The sequence below is a fragment of the Hyaena hyaena genome, unplaced genomic scaffold (assembly GCF_003009895.1).
Source record: "Hyaena hyaena isolate Hyena2069 unplaced genomic scaffold, ASM300989v1 scaffold_28, whole genome shotgun sequence".
In the NCBI taxonomy this organism is placed as follows: Eukaryota; Metazoa; Chordata; class Mammalia; order Carnivora; family Hyaenidae; genus Hyaena; species Hyaena hyaena.
In genome coordinates, this window is record NW_024080660.1 from 467,516 (window position 1) to 491,120 (window position 23,605).

Genomic DNA, 23,605 nt, shown 5'->3' on the forward strand with positions numbered 1-23,605 from the left:
AGTTGTAGTTAACATAAATAAACTCCAGAAGAGAAATTCCAATGTAACCGTTCCCCCCCCCCCCGCCCCCATGCTCATTGTCTGTGTATGTATTTGTATGTCAGTCTGTCTTTTTTTGACTCTGTGTTTCTCCCTTATTCAATATTTATAAGGACCTCTAGGGCAGATGCCTTAAAACAACTGGATGATCACCAGGAGTTAGGCTGAATGAATCGTTTGTGTCCATCTTCTCTGTCTGAGTGACCCAGGACCAGAAGAAAAAGAAAAAAGAAAAGAAAAGTTATCAGACTTTTGAAGCCACATTCAGGTTAAAGGGCACTGGCCAGCCTGGTGCATATTCTGCCTAAAGGACAAGGCTTTCATTTGATAAAGATCATTAGTCACTGAGATATATATTTTAGAGAGTTCCCAGTAGCGAATATTCTGTTGGCAGTCACTGGGGTGTACCAGATGGTTCATTAGCATAGGCTAGACAAGTCAAAGGCTTTCAGAATCATTTAGAAAATGTCAAACAGAAACAAGAACCCTGTCACTTTTTATTAGAATTAACTACATCATACCCTGGACACAGATTTCACCTTGGGTCAGAAAAATTAATACAGAATTATATGAATTGTGTAATATATTGGGTTAAGATAGGTCTTTCTCTAGGGACTCATTTGCTGGCAATATATTATGATCCCTCTACTTTAGGAATCCTCAAACCTTTCCTTTTGTAAGATATGAAAAGAGTTGACCTTGCTCAAAATCCATTGGTGTCTAACTGATTTGAGGTATAGGCAGAATTTCAACAAGAAATTCTTCTAAAGCTCTTTTGTGATCATTTTCCCAGGAAGCTTGGTGAGTGGGGCTTACTGAATATTCAGCAGCATATAAAGTATGCTTTATGTCAGGAGGAAAATACACCCATTAATTGAACACACTGTTGTAGTAAATAGGAATTAAAATTCCATTAAAATATTGTGCTTTTTTTTTTTTTTTTCTTAATCCAGATGTCAAAAATCTTGAGAACTTCCAGCTGGTAGAAGGTGTCCAGGAACAAGTCAATGCCGCCCTGCTGGACTATACAATGTGCAACTACCCTCAGCAAACAGAGAAATTTGGGCAGCTACTTCTTCGACTCCCCGAAATCCGGGCCATCAGCATGCAGGCTGAAGAATACCTCTACTATAAGCACCTGAATGGGGATGTCCCCTATAATAACCTCCTCATTGAAATGTTGCATGCAAAAAGAGCTTAGGTTACAACCCTTAGAAGCTCTGCTTTCAAAACAAAAAGAGATTGGTGGGGGGAAAAAGAAGAGCAGAAGGAAAGTAAAAAAGAAAAAAAAATACTCTGAACTGCTCCAAGCAACTAATTAAAAACTTGGTTTAAAGATATTGAATTTAAAAAGGCATAATAATCAAATACTTAATAGCAAATAAATGATGTATCAGGGTATTTGTATCGCAAACTGTGAATCAAAGGCTTCACATCCCCAAAGGATTCCATATAAGAGACGTTATAATGTAGTGGATTGAACTCACGGATGGATACCAACACCATATCAGAATAAAAATGGACAGAACAATTCTTGTATATTTAAACTGATCTCCGCTGTGAAGAAATTGAGGAACTGATCTGTGTTATTAATTAGGCTTATACAGCAGGGGATTTGAGCTTACAGAATTCCTCCATGGTAAAGCTGAACTAAAACAACTCAAAAATCCATCAGCTGCACCTGTCATAGCCCTTCCTTCTTCCTTCCAAGGACCCAGCACCTTCTATCCTGTGATCACAGAATCTGTCCCTATGAACTTGTGCTCAGCCACACCCACTAGTAGCTCCACCAAATCATGAAAAGCCTAATTTCGAATGTCTGTGTCTTAGACCTGCAAACAGCTAATAAGAACAGTCTATTAATATGTTAGCTTGCCATTTTAAATATGTTCTGGTTTGTTTTGTCGTGTTCATAATGAAAAAAAAAGCAGGCAGTATCCCTCTTCTGATCATAATTATATAAGCATTAATTAATATTAAGGGAAAGGACTACAAATGTTTAAAGCAAATGTTCCATAGTTAAAGCAAGCTAGCCCTTATTTCTGCTACTGTTACTGAACCGTGGCTTTGGCATTGTCGGATTTCATAACAATTTCTCGCCGAAGGGCTTCTTAGGGTACATCCATCTTTTTAGCCATCAAAGTTTGTCATTCATTTAAAACTAAAACCTGAAGCGTATTTTGCTGGGATGTCAGATAGTCACAGCGCTAAGTAGTTTAAAATGAAACCGAAGCATGTTAAGCTATGCAAAAAGGAAGAAAAGGGTGAGCTTAATAGATGGCCTCAAGTCTCACGCTTGTTGCAGTTGAACATCCTCCAAACATAGAATGGAAACAGCGATTTTTGCATAGGGATGGAAAGATGGTAAAGTAATTCAAAATCTTCCCCAAAAGGGAAAGGAAGAGAGTGATACTGACCTTTTGAAGTCATAGACCAAAGTCTGCTATAGAACAAATATTGAAGTACAAAGAATTGCAAAACAAACTCTCCCAACGACAATAGCAGTATTATTAACATGTGATGCCACAGGTATGGAAGTCCTGCCTTATTTCACAATTCTGAAAGGTAGCTGTGCAGATGTGGATCAACATTTGTTTAAAATAAAGTATTAATACTTTAAAGTCAAATAAGATAGTGTTTACATTCTTTAGGTCCTGTGGGGGGGAGGGAGGGAACTGTGATATCACAAAATAGCTAAAGCAGTAATTTCATTAATGTTATTTTCCTGATTGGTAATTATTTTTAACAGTACTTAATTATTGTATGTCGTGAGACACTAAAATCAAAAATGGAATCTCATTTAGACTTTAATTTTGTTTTTTGAGATTATCAGCGGCACAATCACTTGTAGAAACTGTAAAAAATAAATATCTCCTAGTCCCTTAATTTTCTCATAAATGTTTCAGGCTTTTGAATAGTTTATTTATATTGTATATCATAGTTTCAACTGTAGACAATTATGATGCTAATTTATTGTTCCTTGGTTTCACCTTTGTATAAGATATAGCCAAGACTGAAGAAACCAAATATATGTGTTTACTGTAGCATGTCTTCAAGTTAGTGGAACATAGTTCAGGGACAGAGAAGGGTCTTAATGAATTAAAATCACTCACTTGGTTAAATGTCTGTAAATCTTCATAATTCTTACTGTAGTTTATTTAATATCTATTGTAAATTATGTGACTTGTAGTTTCCTCTGATTTCAAGTAAATTTAACAAGGGTGGAGTCTTACCTGGTTTCCTTTACAAGCATTGTAAGTTGTATACCAAAGATATTAGTTACTACTTCCGTGTGTACAAAAAGGATTATTTTATTATTTTTCTTAATCTCCTCTAATATTCATCCACATGAAGGGTACACATTCGCTAAGCTGAGTGTCCACAGCTCCTCATGCAAAATCTCAGTCACCTGTAATCATGGCTCAAAGGGCAATGAGAAATAGCTGATCAGAGTCAACATGCAAAGCATGAAATGGATTAGCAGCATCATTATTTTCCCAGTTAAAAACCAGATTGGCTAGAAGACATGCGGAGAGGAATGAGTGTTATTAACCATCACTGAAATGGTTCCATCATGTATACAGAACATGGGTGGTGGCAATTAGGAGATTTGTTGGATAGTTATTTGGAGGGTCTCTAACATTGCAAAAAAACCAAAATTCTGAAAGTCCATGTTTTCTTATTTTTAATAATACACTACTCCCCACTGAATATTAAACCTAAAAAATATCACATATTGGTATGTTGTTAACCTAGTAAATTACATCCTAAGTACAGTTAGAAAGACAGGCAACATGGAGAGTTACATCCACACTTCCGGTATCACCAAGAACAGAAGTTGATAAACAAGAATACACCCCAGTCAACGTCTGTGGCCCATCCAAAGTTGGCAGTGTTCATTAATGACCAATTTGTAGCCAGACATTTCCTTAGCAACTGCCTTATCAATTACAGGATTTATTAGTAAAAGCAGACTCCAATATAAACGTTTTTGGCTTAGCCTGGTTTATTATAGTTGGTCTATGTTTGTAAACAGACAATCTGTAATGTCCGAATCTTTGTATTACAGATCTTCTGCAGCTACCTTGAACCTGAATCCATGCAATGTTTAGAGTGTGAAGTCAGTTACTTGTTGACGTTTTCTTACTGTATCAGTGAAATACATATTGTCATGTCAGTTCTTGCCAGGAATTTCTCAAAAAAATGGAATTTTTTTTCAGTATTTCAATAAATATTGATATGCCCAGCCTGATAATTTTTAAAAGTTCTTATACTGTCCTCTTTCTGGTAGATACTAAAGCCTCCAGTAATTAAAATTCTTGACCAGGCATGGAATCAAAAGAATTCCACACAAATAGATACTTTCCCCTATGTAGATGTTATCTAGAGGAGTCTTGTCCTTGGTTGGATACTCAAAAGCTTTAAACTCAATCTGTGCATCCTATCTCTACACATGAAATAAAGCATTTTATATGGTTCACTGTCATAACTACTCGGCAGAAAAATCTCATAGTGTCTATATTTTTTGTCTGCCCTGTGCCATAAGATGTTTACCAAGTGCCACTTAATTCAAGTGATCTTCAGAACAGCTCTGTTTGGTATTATTATGCACCTCTTACAGCTCCTTGCACAGACTGAGAAACAAGCCAGTGAAGGAGCAGAGATTTGAACCCAGGCAGTTTGGCTCCAGGATTCATGTTCTTAAATGCTACACCATACTGTCTCTGAACCAAGGTGACACTTAGGATTTGTCCCAAAACGAAAAGATCTTAAATAAAATCAGGCATCAAATCACTGCCGAGGATACAAATCTCAATAACTGAGAAATCTAAAAGTACATTTTAACCCTGAAACATAACCTGTCTGTGTCCTAGAAATTAGTCTCTCTCCGTACCATGGAGACTTTGGAGATGTTTACAAAATCCAATTTTGAAATTAATAATTATCTCTGCTACAAAGTAATGCAAGAGCCACAAAACCGTATGCTTATGAAGCATTGTGGTCCAGGGAAAGCCACCTCCTTTTGCCCCGTCTTTATGCCTTCCCTACCCCTCCAAGATGAGCGGAGGTAACCATCTCTTCGCCAAGCAGCTACTGATTTTTCTTAAGTTCCTGCAAAAATCTACCAAGAAATCAGATTCTACACTTCGGGCCTAGTAGATTATGGAACTAAGATTTTTAAGCAACTAAATAGTGGCCTATAAAACATCTCTCTCATCAACCTCTTACCAGGAAGAACTTAATAAAAAAAAAATTCTTGCTGACATCCCATGGAAAATGAACCTGTATGTTCATATTCAACTGAATTGTAACTCACATACAGAAAAGTGTACAGCTTGATACATTCGTACATCTGTATATACCCAGGTAATCATCACATGGGTACAGCAAGGTATAGGCCATACATTTTTAAAATACGTTTTTATAAGTGGTTACACACATTTATTTTTTAATTAGGTGGAGAGGGAGTTCCTCTAGATCCCAACCCAGCAGCCAGCAGAGGTCATTCTGTTGAGAGCAGAGGCCTCACTCCCCATAGAATCACACACAGAGTTGCTAAATCCATCAGCATGATGGAGCCCCAAGAAAAAAGTGGCTCAGGCTGACGTACATTTGATTGTTATACTTGATATTCACAATAACTTTGAAGAGGTTTGTACCTTTAACTAAGTTTGACGTTCAGTTTGAAACCATCTCTGATGTATATTTTTATGAGAAACATGTGCAGAGTTTGCTCAACATAACACAGGTCAAAATGCTACAATACTTAGTGATCTTGACATTTCCCTGGAATAATAAAGACCAATTTTCCCTAACACTGAACAGGAAATGTATAGTTTAGTCACTCAAAATAAATATTCTTGCAATATTTTAACTGTTTTCATAGAGGCTTTTGTTTTAAGTTAGGAATTAATAATTCAGTGACTGATATCAGGCAGTAATTGTGGCTTGTTTGCAAAAAAACTTAAGAACCAATCTATGAAACATTGCATGTTTAATTTTTGGGAAAGGGGCAAAAGGAGGTGTAATCAGACTGATCAGAGTGTCCCCAATATGAATTTGACACTAAACAACTAAGAAGCCAATAGACTTGAGCATGCTGGACCCTTCGCATGACTCCTGAGCTGAGGCCAGTGTCTTTCAGACCCCAGGTTGGCCCAGGAGGTATTACGGGTTCCAGGCCAGATTCCCTGGGACACTAGATCTGATACTGTTCTCAGGACCATTCAATCAGAAAGGGCCAGAAAATGAGACTGGCGTTGCCCTCCCATGGAGACAATATGTTGATACCTGATTTGCATCTAACTCTCAAGCTTTACGGACCAGGGACCACAACACTCTTGTCTCACCTGCTGGCTCCGTCCACCCCACCTCTCAGGAAAGAAGCCCAGCCCAGTGAGCTCCAACAGGGCCATGGCCTCCGGCACTTTTAGTGACCAGAACGGAAGCCCTTCCAGATTCCCCATGGCTTTGGGCCGTGCCTGCTTCAGGCTCCTTGCCAGCTTTTCTTCATGCACCTCTCCCGCCTTCCACATTGCCTCTGTACCCAGGTCCTACCAGTGACTCTCTGTAACTCTCTCAATCAATCCTTTCCTCTCCCCTGCAGCTTTAGATCAGGCCTTGGCATTCCTTGCCTAAAATTACACAATAACCTCTGGGCTGGTCTCTTACCATCAATCTCAACCCACTCCAAACCTCCCTTCCTACAACTGCCAGCACCACTTCCTGCCCCAGAGCTAACCATGTCATTCCTTCGCATCCAGTCCCCTGATGCCTAATATCTGCAAGAAAAATTCCAACCTGCATCCCCGCTCCAAGATGACACCTCAGATCTTTTAGGACACAGCATCTGCCCGCCTTCCCAGACTCCACTGCCAACACATAGTAACCACACTGAGCTACTTGCCACCCTGAACATAACCTGCTCTTTCTTGCCTCTGCACTTCCAGGCATGTCCCCCAATGGCCTAGCAAACTCAGACAAGACTCGGACAAATCTTCCTAGCTGCCCCATCCCATACAAGCCTCCTCATCAAAGTCAAAAGATCCCACTTCTAGACCCTAGACCTCTGATGTGAATCATTAGTCTAGTCTCATTGTGTCTCTCTCCCAAAGTTGCCCCTCTAAACTGTAAACATGGGGCAAGGGCAGTGCCTGGAATAGCTCTAAGCCATTGGCCCACTGCTGGGCATAGACCAAGTGCCACACGTGATCTTCACAGAAGAATTAGGGACATTGCTCCCCATCTGTCTCCTTGACATGGGACATTTTAGTGGGGCCTAGACTGAGATAATCTAGTGCCCATCCAACATGCTCATCCACTCCAAACTCAGTTTCACAAGTGAATTTCTTGTTTCCTTCATGGATGGTCCATATGTGTGACTGCATCTCAGCTCCCACCTTGAGCTTTGAGCGTCCATCTTTGGTGAATCCAAAGAACTAAGGAGTGAGAATGGCATTATTTCACTGATATAAGCCTCTCAGCATCTCTGTGCACCATCTGAAGAAAGAACTGCAAAAGGGAGAGGAAATGTGTTCTGTAGCAACAGGGAGTAAAAACTGGTAGCAAAATAGGTAGACCTCATGGAGAGAGGAAGAGTGTGGCACAATATGAAAAAAAATAGAATCAAAGCTTTCCAAAAATGAAACCACTCTGTTAGAGGCTGGTGATTCCCCAGAAACTATTCCACCTAAAGTTGGAGCGTTGGGGATGTAATTCCTCCAGTGGATGGCTGGGTCATCTTTAATGACCCTCCAGAAGTGACAGTCCAAGCTCCCAGCACGGCCATCCAAACAGATTGGTCCAAAACGTCAGGAAGGATCTTTTCCCTTACTTTTTACCTCCAGGAAAAATTTGCTTGTGTGTTTGAAGTCTGCTAGCATGATGAGACACTGACAGGCAAGGTCCAGCCAACTCCAGAGACCTAGATGTATAAGAGATGAATTTACACAGCTCATTTCAGTGTTTATGTATGATGCAAGAGAGAAATCACATCCTGCCAAACATGTTAGACCAGCTCATCCTTACATCAGGCAGTAGTGAATGTTCTGAGAAAGAAAGTGTCTACTTTTTGAAAAATTCTATCCACACATTCAAAACGGCTTCTCCAACATCTGCTCTGTATCAGGAAGTGGCTCATGGTGGTGGAGGTGCTGGTTGTACTACATATACCTCCACTGTGAGGGACAAGATGATCTGGGGTAGAGGAGATCATCGTCATCTGGTTGCTGACCTTTGCTGGCCCATCCTGTGCTTACAACTCTCCCTACCACTCGACAACAGAGAGCAAATTAAGGAGGTTACACTGGAGAAACCCAGGATATCTGTAAAAAATGTCTTAACTGAATGAAAAACAATGTGTTTATTAATCCAGTCTTTCTCACCTGAGAAATATTAATTGAGCCTCTACTATGTTCCAGGCATGGATCTAGTTAAGGAAATGCATTTGAAGAATACAGATTGGAAGTAATTCATGAAAACATCAGCATCTATTTATGCATTATATAGTACGACAGGCTTGAGAGTTGTCTCCCCCAAATCCGTGCTCGCTTTTTTCCTGGACACAGGGCTACCAGTTATAGACTACATTTTCGACCCTTTTTTATACGTAGGTGTGACCACGTGAGCAAGATGGGTCAATGACAATGGGTACGAGCAGAAGTGGTAAGAGCAACTTCTCAGGTTTCTCCAACGTTAGAGACAATCCACTTTGCCTGGATGTTGGCTCCCATCCCCTTCCCTGGCTGAACCCCAGGTGTGGCAGCAACCCAGATGACTGGGGGACTGAGGAGCAAAGAGACAAAAGGACCTGGGTCCCTCTGTGACCTGGAGAGTAGTGTCCACTGACCAGACTTAGGCAAGCGAGAAACCAACTGCTCTTATTTAGGGCTCTCTTTGTTTCAAAAGCTTAGCATTTACTCTAATATACAAAAATAATTTCATGTAATCCTCAAGAAAACCCTAATGACTAGAGAAACCGAAGCTTCCAGAAGTTAAATAACTTGCCCAAAGTCCTAAAGCTAGTAAGCAATAGAGCAAGGGTTCAAACAGTTTTGTTTGATTCCATACCCCGTGCTTTTAACCACGTGGCTATATAGCACCTTCCTGAAAGCACAAACCAAAGCATCCTTCAAGGCCAACATTTATTTCATTAAATGAGCATTTTCTTTAGAATTCAAAACACACAATGGTGACAACACACTTTTTAAAATGATGGCACCAAAATCACAAATGTTTTCTTTGCCTCAGTAAGACCCCGAAGGAGCTTAGTTATAACCACTGACATTTAAAATAGGTGTCAGTAGGAGCGCTTGGGTGGCTCAGTCAGTTAAGCGTTCGACTTCGGTTCAGGTCATGGTCTCACGGTTCATGGGGTCAAGCCCCGCATCGGACTCTGTGCTGACAGCTAGCTCAGAGCCTGGAGCCTGCTTCAGATTCTGTGTCTTTGTCTCTCTCTGTCCCTCCCCTGCTCACGCTGTCTCTCTCTCTCTCTTTCTCAAAAATAAATAAACATTTAAAAAAATAGGTGTCAGTTGCTCAATGCCTTGGCAACATCCTCAATTCAAAAATTGTCTGAGTCTCACATAAATGGGAATTTGGGGTGACAATTTTATTTCTGCCCCATCTCAACAGAAAGCAGCATCATAACCACCACCCTTCACCCCTAAATTAGTCCTGACCATGTTATAATTTTAAGAGCTACCCTAACTCTCACACACCCTAGTTTGACTAGTAGTTTCCCTATTTATTTTATCACAAGAGTATTTGGAAAACACCCTATATGCATTAGTTTTGGAGGAATGTGTGAATCCAAAGCAAGAGTGTTTATGAAGAGAAAACATTTTGTGCTTATCATTTCCATCATACTCCACTGCCATAGGCCCAGTTTTGAAAGTATTCACTATTTTAAAAAAAAAATCTTGTCCCAAGGATTTTTCCCCAGAAACAAATTAGGACTGGCAAAAGCTCTCTGCTACAGAGGTGGAATGAGCTTCTATAAATAAGCGTGGAAACACGTGTTACATTGCCCCTGAGTGTTGCCATAACAGGTTTTATTTCCCCTCCGCCCCTGCCTTGTGGCCTTGTGTTATTTGAGCGTCAAATGTTCCTATGACCATTGTGTGGCCTGGATTCCAGCCAAGCTCCCTGGGCAATGCCCGGCCAGATCTTGCTCATCCTCCCACTTCCCTTAAAGGAGCCTGAAAGTGGTGTGACCCCCTGGGGGAGAAAGAGGAGTTCTCACACCTCTTGACTTGGGCTTCCAGACACACATACCAGACTATTCCACTCACCCAACAACCAGTTTCATTTATGAAAATAAGGACAAGAATAACTAACAAAAATTGCAGCCTTAAAAGCACTGAGCCCCTATTTAGTTAAATTGTCTCCTTTTATTGCGGTGCCTGGGTGGCTCAGTTGGTTAGCATCTGACTTCGGCTCAGGTCATAATCTCACGGCTTATGAGTTCGAGCCCCGCATCAGGCTCTGTGCTGACAGCTCAGAGCCTGGAGCCTGCTTCGGATTCTGTGTCTCCCCCTCTCTCTGCCCCTCCGATGCTCATGGTCTGTCTTTCTCTGTCTCTCAATGATAAATAAAAATTTTTAAAAATTGTCTCCTTTTATTCACACAACCCTAAACATGGATGTTATCATAATTGTGTTGTGGGTTAAATACTGCGCATTTCCTGAGGTCACACAGCTGGTAAGTGGCAAGGCCACAACTCAAACCCAGCTTCCGCTGAACACAAGGCCCCGGCATTTAACCACAGAGCCATGCATTTCATTGAATTCATACAGAATCTATGGAAAAAACGTGGAAGAGAGAGATTGTTGATCTCCACATCTACTTCTTCATTCCGTCACCGCACTGCCTGACTCTTTGAGACAAATCTCCCTTTTCTCAACTTTAGTTAAAATCCATATATAAAGATGGGGCTCCTGGGGCGCCTGGGTGGCTCAGTCGGTTAAGCATCCAACTTCAGCTCAGGTCATGATCTCACAGTTTGTGGGTTCGAGCCCCACATCAGGCTCTGTGCTGATAGCTCAGAGCCTGTTTCAGATTCTGTGTCTCCCTCTCTCTCTGCCTCTCCCCCACTCATTCTCTGTCTCTCAAAACTGAATAAATGCTAAAAAAAAATTTAAAAAAATAAAAAAAAGATGGGGCTCCTGGGTGGCTCAGTCAGTTAAGTGGCTGACTTCAGCTCAGGTTATGATTTCATGGCTCGTGAGTTCGAGCCTCTCATCGGGCTCTGTGCTGACAGCTCCGAGCCTGGAGCCTGCTTTGGATTCTGTGTCTCCTTCTCTCTCTGCTCCCTCCCACTCACACTCTGTCTCTCATAAATAAATAAATGATTTAAAAAATTAAAAAAAAAAGAAATGCATGTATAAAGAAAAGGCAGAGAAACACACCGTTACCACATGATTATTTCACATCTTTAAAAGTAACCACTTAACTGGGGTGCATGGGTGGCTCAGCTCAGGTCCCAATCTCACGGTTCATGGGTTTGAGTCCTGTGTGGGACTCTGTGCTGACAGCTCAGGGCCTGGAGCCTGTTTTGGATTCTGTGTCTCCCTCTCCCTGTACCCCTCCCCTGCTTGTGCTCTGTCTCTCTCTCTCTCTCTCTCAAAAATAAACAAACATTAAAAACATTTTTTTTAAATAATTACTTTGGCATAACTAAGCACAAAAATAAAAGTGGCTCAGTGGTTTCTGCTTCTTATCCTTGTTTTCTCTTCGTTTACTTTCACTTCACTTCATTTTCATGTAAAGAGAAGTCAAAGGAGGACCTGATTTATTTTCAACACTAAAATCCACGCCCTGAAATGCAGCCATATTGGTGCCTGAAATGTTACTAGTCGAAGAGAATTTTATGGAATGTGCAATATTTAAATGCAGATACCACTTACAAAGGTATAAAGGCTGAGCAATGGGAGACTACTGACAGATGAGTCCTGGGGACTAGTCAGCCAAGGGAGATTCCCAGGGCAAAAGACAAGGGCCTAGAAGGAGCAAACAGATGAGCTCAAAACACGGAGGGATTTGGAAAAAAGAGAGAGAGAGAAAAGGAAGTGTGATGAGGCTATTACACTGAAAAAAGAAAAATCATGTCATGTAAGACCCACCAGGTAACAATAAGAAGTGTAATTCTTTTTCCTAATACTGAAGCTGTCATTGTATTACCTCATTCTGTAGAAAACTATGGCCAAATAAGGCATCGATGTGCTGGGAGTTGAAATCAAGTGATTTTATATACGTGTAATTTTTCTGGGCTCTACAGAAGCATCCACAGAACTTCCTGCGTTTATTTTCATGAGGTGCAGCAAGAGCTTAGCTGGCACGAGGCAAGTCAAATAAGGGGGTTTCCATCCAACTTTGATTTATGATCCACAAAGATGCCAATTTCCTGTTTTTGAAGCACTGCGGAAAACTTTCCCAAATATAATCTGATATGCAACAAAGCCTCCTAACAGATGTGAAGATACGAGGAAGGATCCAAAGCACAACGGTGGGTAAGCACTGTTTTAATCTTAAGGAAGGGACTTCAGGGAAAATTGGGACTACAGATATTTTTAGGTTTTTGAACACAATTCATTGTAATTGCAGGGGAACAGGGAAACTCGAAGCCTGCTTATTTTGTAATCAGTAAAATACTTGTTATTAATCATGTGTGTTTGCTTCTGAGCTCTCCAAGCAGAAAGACGTGGTGTCTCCCTACCATCTCTCCATCAGGGATTTCTCAAGAGGCCAGGCGCGGCAAATAGCCCCTGTCATCCCACCCATGCCTACACAGGAGTCTATGACTTCAGTGTACAGGTGGGCAAGGTTTCCTTCAGTCCTTGGTTAGGCGAGTGGATGTGGCAGAAGGAAAGGACAGTGGCTTTGCAAACCTGCGGTGAGGGGCACACCTGCCACTTGTCTATCTGAGGACATCCCGGAGAAACCATGAAGCTCCTAGAGACAGAGGGAGGGTGATGGGAGGGAGAAGGGCGGCAAGGAAGGCTCTCACTTTTCCTCACTGCCCATCCTCACATTCCCTACTGTGTTGCCAGCTACCCTTAAATCAGGTTACTGTGCTCCCCAAACCAGCTGGTGCTTAGTCTCCAGGTTGCTGAATTTTGCTCTACATCTTTGCCTGGACAATTTCAGATATGTACTTTCTTGATCAGAGTAAAGTAAATGGGCTTCTTATCCACCCGTAGCCAGGAGCTTAAGAGAGCTGTGATCCAGATCCTGGCCCAGATGTCCAAAGGCAAGTGATCTTTCCTTTCTGTCCTCCCTCCTTACTTCCTCTCTAGTGAATTGCTGTGCTCTCAGAGAGAAAACAGAACTTACAAAATATCAGTCACAAATCTCCCAGCATAAACAAAGCACGCATCTCGGGAGTGCAATGTGCCTTCCCATGACTCCAATGCATTAAAAAGGAATGGAAAGTCTACCAAATGCCCCTGTTTCTTCCGCCATGAAGTTTTCGGGGGCCAAACTCTCCACCAGAGACGTAAGCCTGCTCATTGCTTTAGCTTCTTTAAACTTAACGTCTACTCAAAATAGATACTCAGTAAGTGTTTCTTGGATTGAATAAAATATTTAATTGTTTTTCTTACGATCAACATATATTTGAAAATATAAGTAATTTGAAAAGCAGTACTAATGGTCTATCTTTCCTCGTGAAAAAGAAATACATGTCCTGGATTTGTACGAAAAGCTTCATCTTCACTTTTTTTATAACTGCTTTCAGAGAATCGAACAATCAAAATTGTACTTTCAACGGATATTTCAGTATCATCAGATTCTTAACCATCCAGGATACAGAAAATATGACTTAGAAAACAACTCTGAAAGCCATTATCATCCCAAACATGAAAACCTACTTGGTTTTTTATTGTCTATTAATTCACCATGAATGTTCACATTGTTTGGAAGTTAAAGCAAGCAATAGCCTTGCACTTAAGATGCAGATACTTTTAGCTTCCCGAGTCCTTGGACGTGTTACATCATAAACAACATAAGTTTACATTCTTGCTCTGGTGAATATGTTTTTTGGTCACTTTTTGACCTGAGAATCCAAGTGAGAAATACATTATATCTTCAAAGTTAATATCAATTCATCGCACATGAATTGCGAGACACACTATTATTTTATCTACCACTAAAAAGGAAACATGCTTCTGATAGCTTTGTAAGACATATCCTGACTTGAAAGAACTTTAATTGTAAACAGGTGTGTCTTAGAAGTAATGATATGAAGTGTCATTTACCTCAGCTTCCTCACAGTCAGAAGCCCAAATCCTCGGACCATGGAAGGATAAAGCACCAAGTACTCTACCTGTGACTGGCAGCATCCAGTATAAAATTCCTGATGGATTTGTCTTAGGGTTTTTATAATTATTTCCATATTCAACAGATATTCCTCTGTACCAAGTGTATGTGTTAGAGACTGTTCCTGCCCTCAAGGACCCACGGTCTAGAAATATGTAACTTTAGGTTAGGCCAGGGCTCAGCTAACGATGGCCTATGTGCCATATACAGCAGATCTGCTTTCGTAAACCTTTGTCACAACAGAACCACACAAATTTAGATATTGTGTGCTTCCACACGATAATGGCTGGTTAGTTACCACAAAGACCACACATTGAAATATTTACCATCTAGACTTTTTCAGGAAGTGTTTGCAGACCCTGGTCCAAGCTAATGGCTTGGAGTTATACCTGGGCCACTTAAAAAACCTTCACTTTGGGGCACCTGGGTGGCTCAGTTGATTGAGCATCCAACTCTTGATTTCAGATCGGGTCATGATCTGATGGCTTGTGGTATTGAGTCCTGTGTTGAGCTCTGGGCTGACAGCTCAGAGGCTGCTTAGGGTTCTCTCTCTCTGCCTGTACCCCACTCATGCTCTTTCTCTCCCAAAATAAATAAACATTAAAAAAAAAAAACCCCTTCACATTGGAAGCAAGTATTCCATCCGTTTAAAGGGGCACAGACTTCAAAATCTAAAAAGGATAATGGGGTAGAAAGGGAATAAACAAAGAGGATATAATCATAATAGAGAATAAACAATAATGACTAAGAACTTTCTACTCTCTTTTCTTCTTGCTTCTAACATGTAGTTTTCTGAATATTATACCAACATTGGAAAGGAAAGAAAGATCTATTAATCTGACAATGTTGCAGTTTATTAGCAAGTCTCGCATTCGATTTTGTAAAAAAGGAACAGTTGAGCGCATGTAGGTAACATCAGATGTAATGACAATAGACTTGAGCCACTCGCCAATAATCTTTATCAATGGCACCCCTTGATACATGCTCTTTGTGCTGTCATTCATCCCTTCATAGAACCAGCATTTTCTATGCAATTAGTCTATGCTAGCCTGTTCTGGTGATGAGGGTTATAGCAGTGAACAAAACAAATCCTCTACTTTACAGACCTTGAATTTTAGTGGGAAGAAACAAAAATAGGTAAAATGATAAATATGTACTATATTAGGGAATGGCGAAAAGTACCAAGATGAAACAAAGTAGAATAAGGAGGTAGAGGGTGATAGTGGGTGGGAAAGGTGGGAGGGCTGTGGGGTCAGGGAAGGACTCTGTCCTTTGAGAGAGACCCAAAGAAAGCAGAAACAAGCCATCTGGAGAGTTTTCTAGCAGGTGGAGAGGACATGTGCAAAAGCCCTGAGGCAGAAGCATTGGTGACTGGGCTTGAGAAACACCAGCCAGGAGGCCTATGTGCAGGAGCACAAAAGTGAAATGGAACAAGTAAGAAAGAAAAGATGATGCTGGAGATGTGGAGGGTTCTTGGAGGCCATCATGAGAACTTTAATGTCCTCAGACTGAGATGAGTAGCCATCAGAGGATCTGGGGCAGAGCACGGCATGATCTGACAACTGAGTGGAGAACAGACTGCTGGGTGGTAGGTGGAAAGAGGAAAATGGATAAGAGGCTCTTGTAATAATTCAGGCAAGAGATGATGTTGGCTTAGATTAGAAGAGTCCTGGGAAGGGGCGCCCGGCTGGTTTAGTCAAGAGAGCCTGTGACTCTTTTTTTTTTTTTTTAATTTTTTTAATTGTTTTATTTATTTCTGAGAGAGAGAGAGAGGCAGTGTGAGCAGGGGAGGGTCAGAGAGAGAGGGAGACATCCAGTCTGAAGCAGGCTCCAGGCTCTGAGCTGTCAGCACAGAGCCCGACGTGAGACTCGAACCCATGAACCATGAGATCATGACCTGAGCCAAAGTCGGACGCTCAACCGACTGAGTCACCGAGGCGCCTCCCCCGTGACTTTTGATATCTTGGGGTTCATGAGTTCAGGCCCCACCTAGGTTGTAGAATTTACTTTTAAAAGAAAAAAGAACAGTATTGGGAAAAGTAGTGAGATGCAGTCAGGTTCTGGGTACCTTCCAAAGCTAATACCTAGAGGGTTTGCTGGTGGATTGGATGTGAGGTTTTACAGAAAAAGATTGGCAAAGAAGTTAACACGTTCCTTTTATGAACAACTGACATTTCCTCAAACCTATCTAAAATATGGATACCTGCATCATTAGAAAAATTAAGATGGTAATTTAATCTAAGCAAAACTTGGTAACATAATCGAAGAAAAAGAGTATGTTGTCGTACAGATAAAATTTCAAGACAAGTTGTCTAGCCTCCTTTTCCAACCAGGGGCCATCCTTACCCCCCTCCTCTGAGGAAACAGATTATTAGTCATACTTTACTCATCCATTTGCTCCTATGTCCTTTTTCCAGACAGAAATTTCCGACATCTGCAATAGTATCAAATGTCAATGATAATTTATATTTTTCACAAAAAATTACTCCTAAATTTAGCATGCTAGAGTTTTACTGAAAACTTTTTACAAAATTGCTTAAAATAGTGTACTATTATTTCAGAAAAAAGTTAAATTCTAGAAGTATTTTGAAAGAAACAAGATTGTATTACTCTCAGTTATCTGTGACAGTGCTCTGCAAATGTGAAGGTGCACACAGTCACCTGGAGATCTTACTAGAATGCAGATTCTGACTCACAGGTCTGGGACGGGGCAGACAGTCAGTATTTCTAACAAGCTGACAGCTGATACAGATGCTGCTGACCTGGGACCACACTTCAAGGAGCTGAGGCCTATAAACTAAAACACTAGGCTGAGCGTAAATTAACGAGAAGATGTCTCTTTTAGAGCAAGGTAGAAAATGGATAGGACCAATTTATTCAAGAAATATGTATTGAGTGCTTGTAAATGGTCACAAAGTGTATTAGATGCCAGGGTTCAGAGATGGAAGCCGGTCCCTGATGTGAGGAATCTTCCAGTCTGATAGGGGGAAGCTAGATAAATAAACAATTACAACAGCCATGGGTGCAGTGACAGATAGGATCTTTGGGGGCCCAGAGGAAGGATGGAGGCAGGATCGGGTGGGTAACGAGACACGAGACACGTGAGTTTCGTCTTGAAATACACATAAGGAAGAGAATGCAGAGGGGAAGAGCTCCTGATGGAGGGAAGTGCAGGGGCCCCGACAGAGCCTTGATAGCTCATAAATCCCTCTGTAATTGCAAATTGTTCGGCGTGACTAACACTAGTGCCTGTGGGGGAGGGTGGAAAATGAGGCAGAGGACGGGTAGCAAGAAGGACTGGAAGGTTGAAGGAGCCTGAAGGTGATGAAGGGTTTTCAAAGAGAGTCAGGTCTGCATATTGCAGAGACCACGCTAGCTTCTAGCCTCAAGCCCTGGGATGTGGCGAGAAAGGATGGTAGGTGCTGAAAGAACCACTGAAATCCAGGCAGCTTCTTTCTAATTCGGGACTTGAAATGTACACATTTTAAAGCAAACAGTCGATCTATATGAATTTGGTAGCCTGAATAGTACACACAGTAAAAGCTATGGAATGTAATTCACATATCAGTGATTTGCAAATAGGCGTCTACCTAGTGCTTGAAAAAAGTTTAGCTTACAAAGACAAAAACATTTTTGACCTGACACAATTGATTTGTCCTGCAAAACTGTGAGGGTGAAATTCAAAATCATCTCTGCCCTAAAAATCACAACTTCCTCAGGGCTGAAAAAAAAAAAAAAGGAAAAAGGAAAATAAAATAAGTAGCAATAAGAAGAGGAAAAAGAAATCAGGGTGATGTAAAACGCTAGCTTTCTGCCCACCTTCTTCATAACACTGCGTAGCCGCAAGGTGACAACGTGGGTGACCAGGTACCAGCAGGTAGGGCCCGGCGGGACTTGCTGTTATGTGAGCAACTAGCAACACCAGCTAAAGCTGGCCAACAATTCAACTTGCTGGGCTTTGATGAAACTGTAAACCGTATTAACAGCGATGTCACAGTCTGAATTCCTGTGAATGTTCAGTGTGATGCATGTAGATGAGGGCAAATAATTCTGATTTCCAAGATTGCAATCTGCCTCCCAAATTGGAAGTGAAAGAGAGACAAATCCGGCCTCTGTTTGCAGAGGAGAGAAGAAAATGAGCCGGCAGGCAAACGGTCAATATCCCGAGGCAATGCAATCTGTCTGCGGCAGACAGGAGAGCCAGGCGAGGGGGAGGCCCAGAGGCTCAATCAGAAACCACTGTGTGGCCCTCTGTCAAAGAGCCTGGCCACCCTGGGCTTTGCTCCAACCGGTGAGACTCAGACTGTGGGGAGAAAGTCTAAATAAACATTACACTGATTAAGTAATCAGACAGAGGCAAGTCAATAATGAGCAATTTTTAATATTTAATTAAATATTTCATATTGAATGTAATATAGAAAGACCCAAGGACTGTCCCCGAATGTACTGTTTGCCCTTGTACTGAGGCCACATTAAAATTCCAAGCTGCATACTTAGATTCTCTGTAAATAAGGAGAATGATAATAAAAAAAATCACAACACTTGCAACAATAGTCTGCATCAGCCAGGTATCTTAACCTCTCCTAATAAATTAATCGTATCGGTCCTTCTGACCTGCTCCTCATAACAATCTGTAATAATCCAGGCAGGAATTATCTTCCACCCCGTTTACAGAGAAGAAAACTGAGGTCCAAAGACAAGAAACACGTACCAAGTCACATGATGGTAGTACTTTTTTATTCCCTCTTCGTGGCTCTGTGTGACACCTTGAGAAGACTTGAGAAGTCGCAGGGCAAGTATCCATTCCTAAACAAGTCCGTGCTTTCAAAGTATAAACGTATTCATATCGCCAAGAATATTGGCAAGTTTTACTTATGTTTTCCCACAGGTCGCAGTTCCTGCTTAGACGGATGGGTTTCCACACTCCTGAAAGCCATTTCCTTTCTGAATCATAGCAGAGTTGGCGATAGTTAACAAACTGTTTAGAAAGCCATTATAAAAACATAGCTGTCTGTGCTAGGAACTAAGGATTGCAGAATTATAAGAGCACAGCCTAATGGAAATGACCGGGGCAGCAGACAGTGGGAGCTGGGGGTGGCCCAGCATTGGACATTATGCACCTGCCATGACCAGTGTACTCTGCTTCCTACATCCAGAGGAGGGGTCATGCTGGACTCCAGCTCACCTGCAGGTATGAGGAAGAAGAGGCAGCCTGGGTTCCCCTTGTTCGTTCACAGCCACAGGCCACTCTGTTGCAGCACCTTTTCATTCCCAGCTCACAGTTTTCTGTGAGTTCAGAAAGACTTCCTCTAGACCTTCTGGAAAGGCCAATCCCAAACCAGCACACTCCCTGACTCTTCACATGGAACAGGGTATGACTTCCTTCCATTGGTCTTCATTGAAACCTCAAGGTCCCAGGGTCCCACTCTTGCCGTGGTTTCCAGTCTTTGTGCTGGTCAGTTTTCTGGGTCAACTTGGCTCATCTGCAGCTCCCAGTTACTTAACTAAACACTGATCTAGGTATTGCTGTGAAGATAGATGTGGTGAACGTCTACAGTCCGTTGACTTGAAGTAAACAGATTATCCTTAATAATACGGGTGGGCATCATTCAATCCATTGAAAGAACTAAAGAGTAAAAACTAAGCTTCCTGGAAAAAAGAAGAAATTCTGCCTCAAGGATGTTGTATCAATTCCTGCCTGAGTTCTGTCTTGCAGCCCCTGCAGTGGGAGCAATCTCTTAAAATAAGTCTTTCCGTGTGTGCACATGCATGTGCGTGTTCGTGTTTCCCACATTCCATGTACCTCAGTGTCAGGAGGAAGAACACAGTGTTCAGGCCTCTACTCTACATGCTTCTGTCAAACATAAAAAGACACCAAGCTAGATATGAGGACAACACCTCCGTTCCTCTGAGACTACCCTCCAGCTCCGCCATAGCTGCCTAGCTGACATGTCAGTCACTCCCTGTCCTTCACGGAGACAGACTCTGGCCCCTACATCGCAGGCATCTGCATCCCCAGCCGCAGCTGCAATCACCGCCACCTGCACACCTGTCTCTTACCCGTCCCTGCCCCTGTGTCAAATGCCTACTTGCCTCCCTTCTTGAGTGTTAGCTCCTGAGCATCTCACACTCGGTGTGTCCACATCCAATGGACGCATGCCTCCCTCTACACTCAGTTCCCTTCAAGAGTTCCCAAGTTCAATGTATGGCACTTCCGTCCATCTAGTCATACCAGCCAAAACTGACAAAGTATGCATATCCCTTCTTCCTCAGCTCTTTATTTCTGATTCATGACCAAGTCTTTATAAATACTTCTCAAATGTGCTTTTACATCTTCATCGCCCCCTCCCCCTGGCCACCACCTTAGTTTGGACTACCATGAACCCTCAATTAGAATATTCCAAACTGTTCCTTTGCTACAATGGTGCCAGAATAACCTTTTCAAAATGCAAATCTGCTCATTGTCTCTGATTAAAATCCTTTAATGGGTTTTGTTAAAAGGAAAAGCCCCGTTCCCCCTTCCAGATCATCCCATGCCATACTTCCCCTTCACGCACTCTGGACCAGGCCCTTGAACTCACCATGCTGTCCACTCTACCTGAACTTCTCTGTCTTCCTGCTAAGCTTAAGTAACCTCTCTTTATCCTGTAGGTCTGCCAGTTTAGATCCTCTGGGATCCAAAATGGAGTCAGGAGTGCAGGAGATTTACCGGGGAGGGTGGGGGGGGACTTCAGTGAGGAAAGGGAAGGGAAGCAGGCATAAGCTGAAAGTCTTTTGAGCAAAACAAAGGTACGACACTGTGGAAGAACAGAAGGAAGGAAAAGCCGGGTAAGAATATTCTCACACTGTAGTGCAGCATCTGCTCTGAGGAAGTCCCAGCCGAGTGGATGAGGAGGAGCAGTCTGGGGAGAGAGTGGCCCTGGCGTGAATGTTGTGTTGGATCCCAAAGGTGCAGCAGCTGGAGGCTGTCAACCACCTACTCTTCTTGGAGGGGTGACACGCCTCCAAACGGCCACAGATCTCAGCTCAAGCTCTGCACATGTTTCAGCAAAAGTATTTTCCTGTATTTAAAGTTGATTCCTTAGGCATGCCTGGGCGGCTCAGGTGGTTAAGCCTCGGACTTCAGCTCAGGTCACGATCTCTCAGTTCATGGGTCCGAGCCCCACATCAGGCTCTGTGCTGACAGCTCAGAGCCTGGAGCCGGCTTTGGATTCTGTCTGCCTCTCTCTGTACCCCTCTCCCTCTTGTACTCTGTCTCTCTCTCTCAAAAACAAATAAATATTTTAAAAAGTTTTTAAATAAATAAATAAAGTTGATTCCTTAGATTACTAGAGAATACCAGAGCAAGATATACTAACATTTTAAAGATTCTTGACTCATCAAAATCACTGAAAAAAGACAAAATCACTTGTGCTGTGCGATGTTTAATAAGATGTGAAATTGTACCAATATACTTTGTAACATTTTGAAGAACAGACTTAAAAGGAATGTTGGATGAGGGGAGGCTTTGTCACAGTAAATTGAGAAAAAGAAAATTTTATGATATTCTATTTTCTTTTTAAAGTTTTTTTTTTTTTTCAATTTTGAGTGAGAGAAGAGTGGGTGTGAGCAGGGGAGGGGCAGAGAGAGAGGGAGAGAATCCCAAGCAGGCTCTGCACTGTCAGGGTGGAGCCTGACTAGGGGCTCAAACTCATGAACCATGCGATGAACCTGAGCTGAAATCATGAGTTGGATGCTTAACCGACTGAGCCACCCTGGAGCTCCTACATCTCATTTTCTAATAAAATATCAGTATTCTATAAAATATCAGTTTTATTACAGAAAGATGAGAGTTATAAATATGCTTGCTATTAAACAGAACTCTTCTCATTTCCATTCAATTTGCCTTATAAATAACAAACTCCAAACTAGAGATTGAAATTGAGTCAGAACACTTTTTCTTTTTTAAAATACTTGTATTTATTTATGAGAGAGAGAAACAGTATGAGTGGGGGAGAGGCAGAGATAGAGGGAGACACAGAATCTGAAGCAGGCTCCAATCTCATGACCTGAGTTAAAATCAAGAGTCAGATGCTTAACAGACTGAGCCACCCAGGCGTCCCTTGGCTGTCACTTTTGATCCATCTTTGACTGTCCCCAGCAGTCCACACCTTGCCAATTGGGGCCACTGCAACGCAACCCTTACTCAGTCTCAGCCTGGTTGATTTCTCCATCCCCATGTGCAACACGCTGTTAGCACACTGTTTTTCTTAAGTGGATAATTATTGATCAAAAAGTCATTTAGGAACAAACTTGTATACACCTCCCCTTAAATAATAGTACTCTTCCACTGTACCTCTGTCTTTAAAAAAGAAAAGAAAGCTTACAACAGCAAGAAGAACACACGTTTCCCTTAGTGAGGTTCCCCTGGCAGTCCTACCTAACACCTCATTTGCCTTGACTAACCTGACAGTAAATAATTCCCCTCTGGCATTATCCCTATTCATTGTTTAGTGTTTAAAGCTACCACTATTTTGAGTAACCCCATTGTCTTCAATCAGTGATAGGTTTCAGCTATCAGCATCCTCATAAAACTGGCCACTGGGTGTTTTTTTTTTTTGGGGGGGGGGGGGTGCAACTGAAAGGAATATTTCTACAACTTTTTCTTAAAAATGTTGGTAGGTAGAACTGTAGTTAACCACAGTTCCCAGATCAGTTCCCAATCTTTGTTGCTCTTTCCAGAAGAAGAACCCTAGGATAGTGGTGCCAGATCCCCTTGCTTCATCCAGCATTAGCCTTAGCTTTTTCATTAGAAATCAGCTCTCTTGGGCCACCTGGGTGGCTCAGTTGGATGAGCGTCTGACTTTGGCTCGGGTCATGATTTCATAGTTTGTGGGTTCGAGCTCTGTATTGTCCTTTGACTGTCTCTCTCAAAAATAAATGAATGAACATTAAAAAAAAAAAATAAAGAAATCAGTGCTCTTGAGTATGTATTAAAAAATATCCTGTATTTGCCATTATTTTCATAGAAAGTTAACTTCTGAAAGCAAGACCATTTTTATTGGTATTTTAAAAGCTAGCTCCATTTAGCTGAAACCAAAGGTACAATTCAATTTATTTCAACACAATTTCTTATAAATGTACTTGGAGAGAACATCAATGAAACAGGGCTGGGAGAATGTCCCTTGAATCCATTTTGCTTCCCTTTGCCCCTGCACAAGACAAGAAATTTCAAGTTTTAGGATAGAATGTTCAGCATTTCAATAATTAA

The 23,605-nt window shown here is 41.7% G+C and overlaps 1 protein-coding gene across 2 annotated transcripts in view; it reads left to right on the forward strand.

Moving 5' to 3' along the window:
* NR5A2 (nuclear receptor subfamily 5 group A member 2) overlaps positions 1-1,240 on the forward strand; it is a 132,674-nt gene extending 131,434 nt beyond the window's left edge. For both annotated transcript variants that reach the window (XM_039227584.1, XM_039227585.1), the window contains one exon: positions 993-1,240. In XM_039227584.1, coding sequence (XP_039083515.1) covers positions 993-1,240 — 248 coding nt within the window. The remainder of the gene's footprint in view (positions 1-992) is intronic.
* Positions 1,241-23,605: the final 22,365 nt, after the last annotated feature.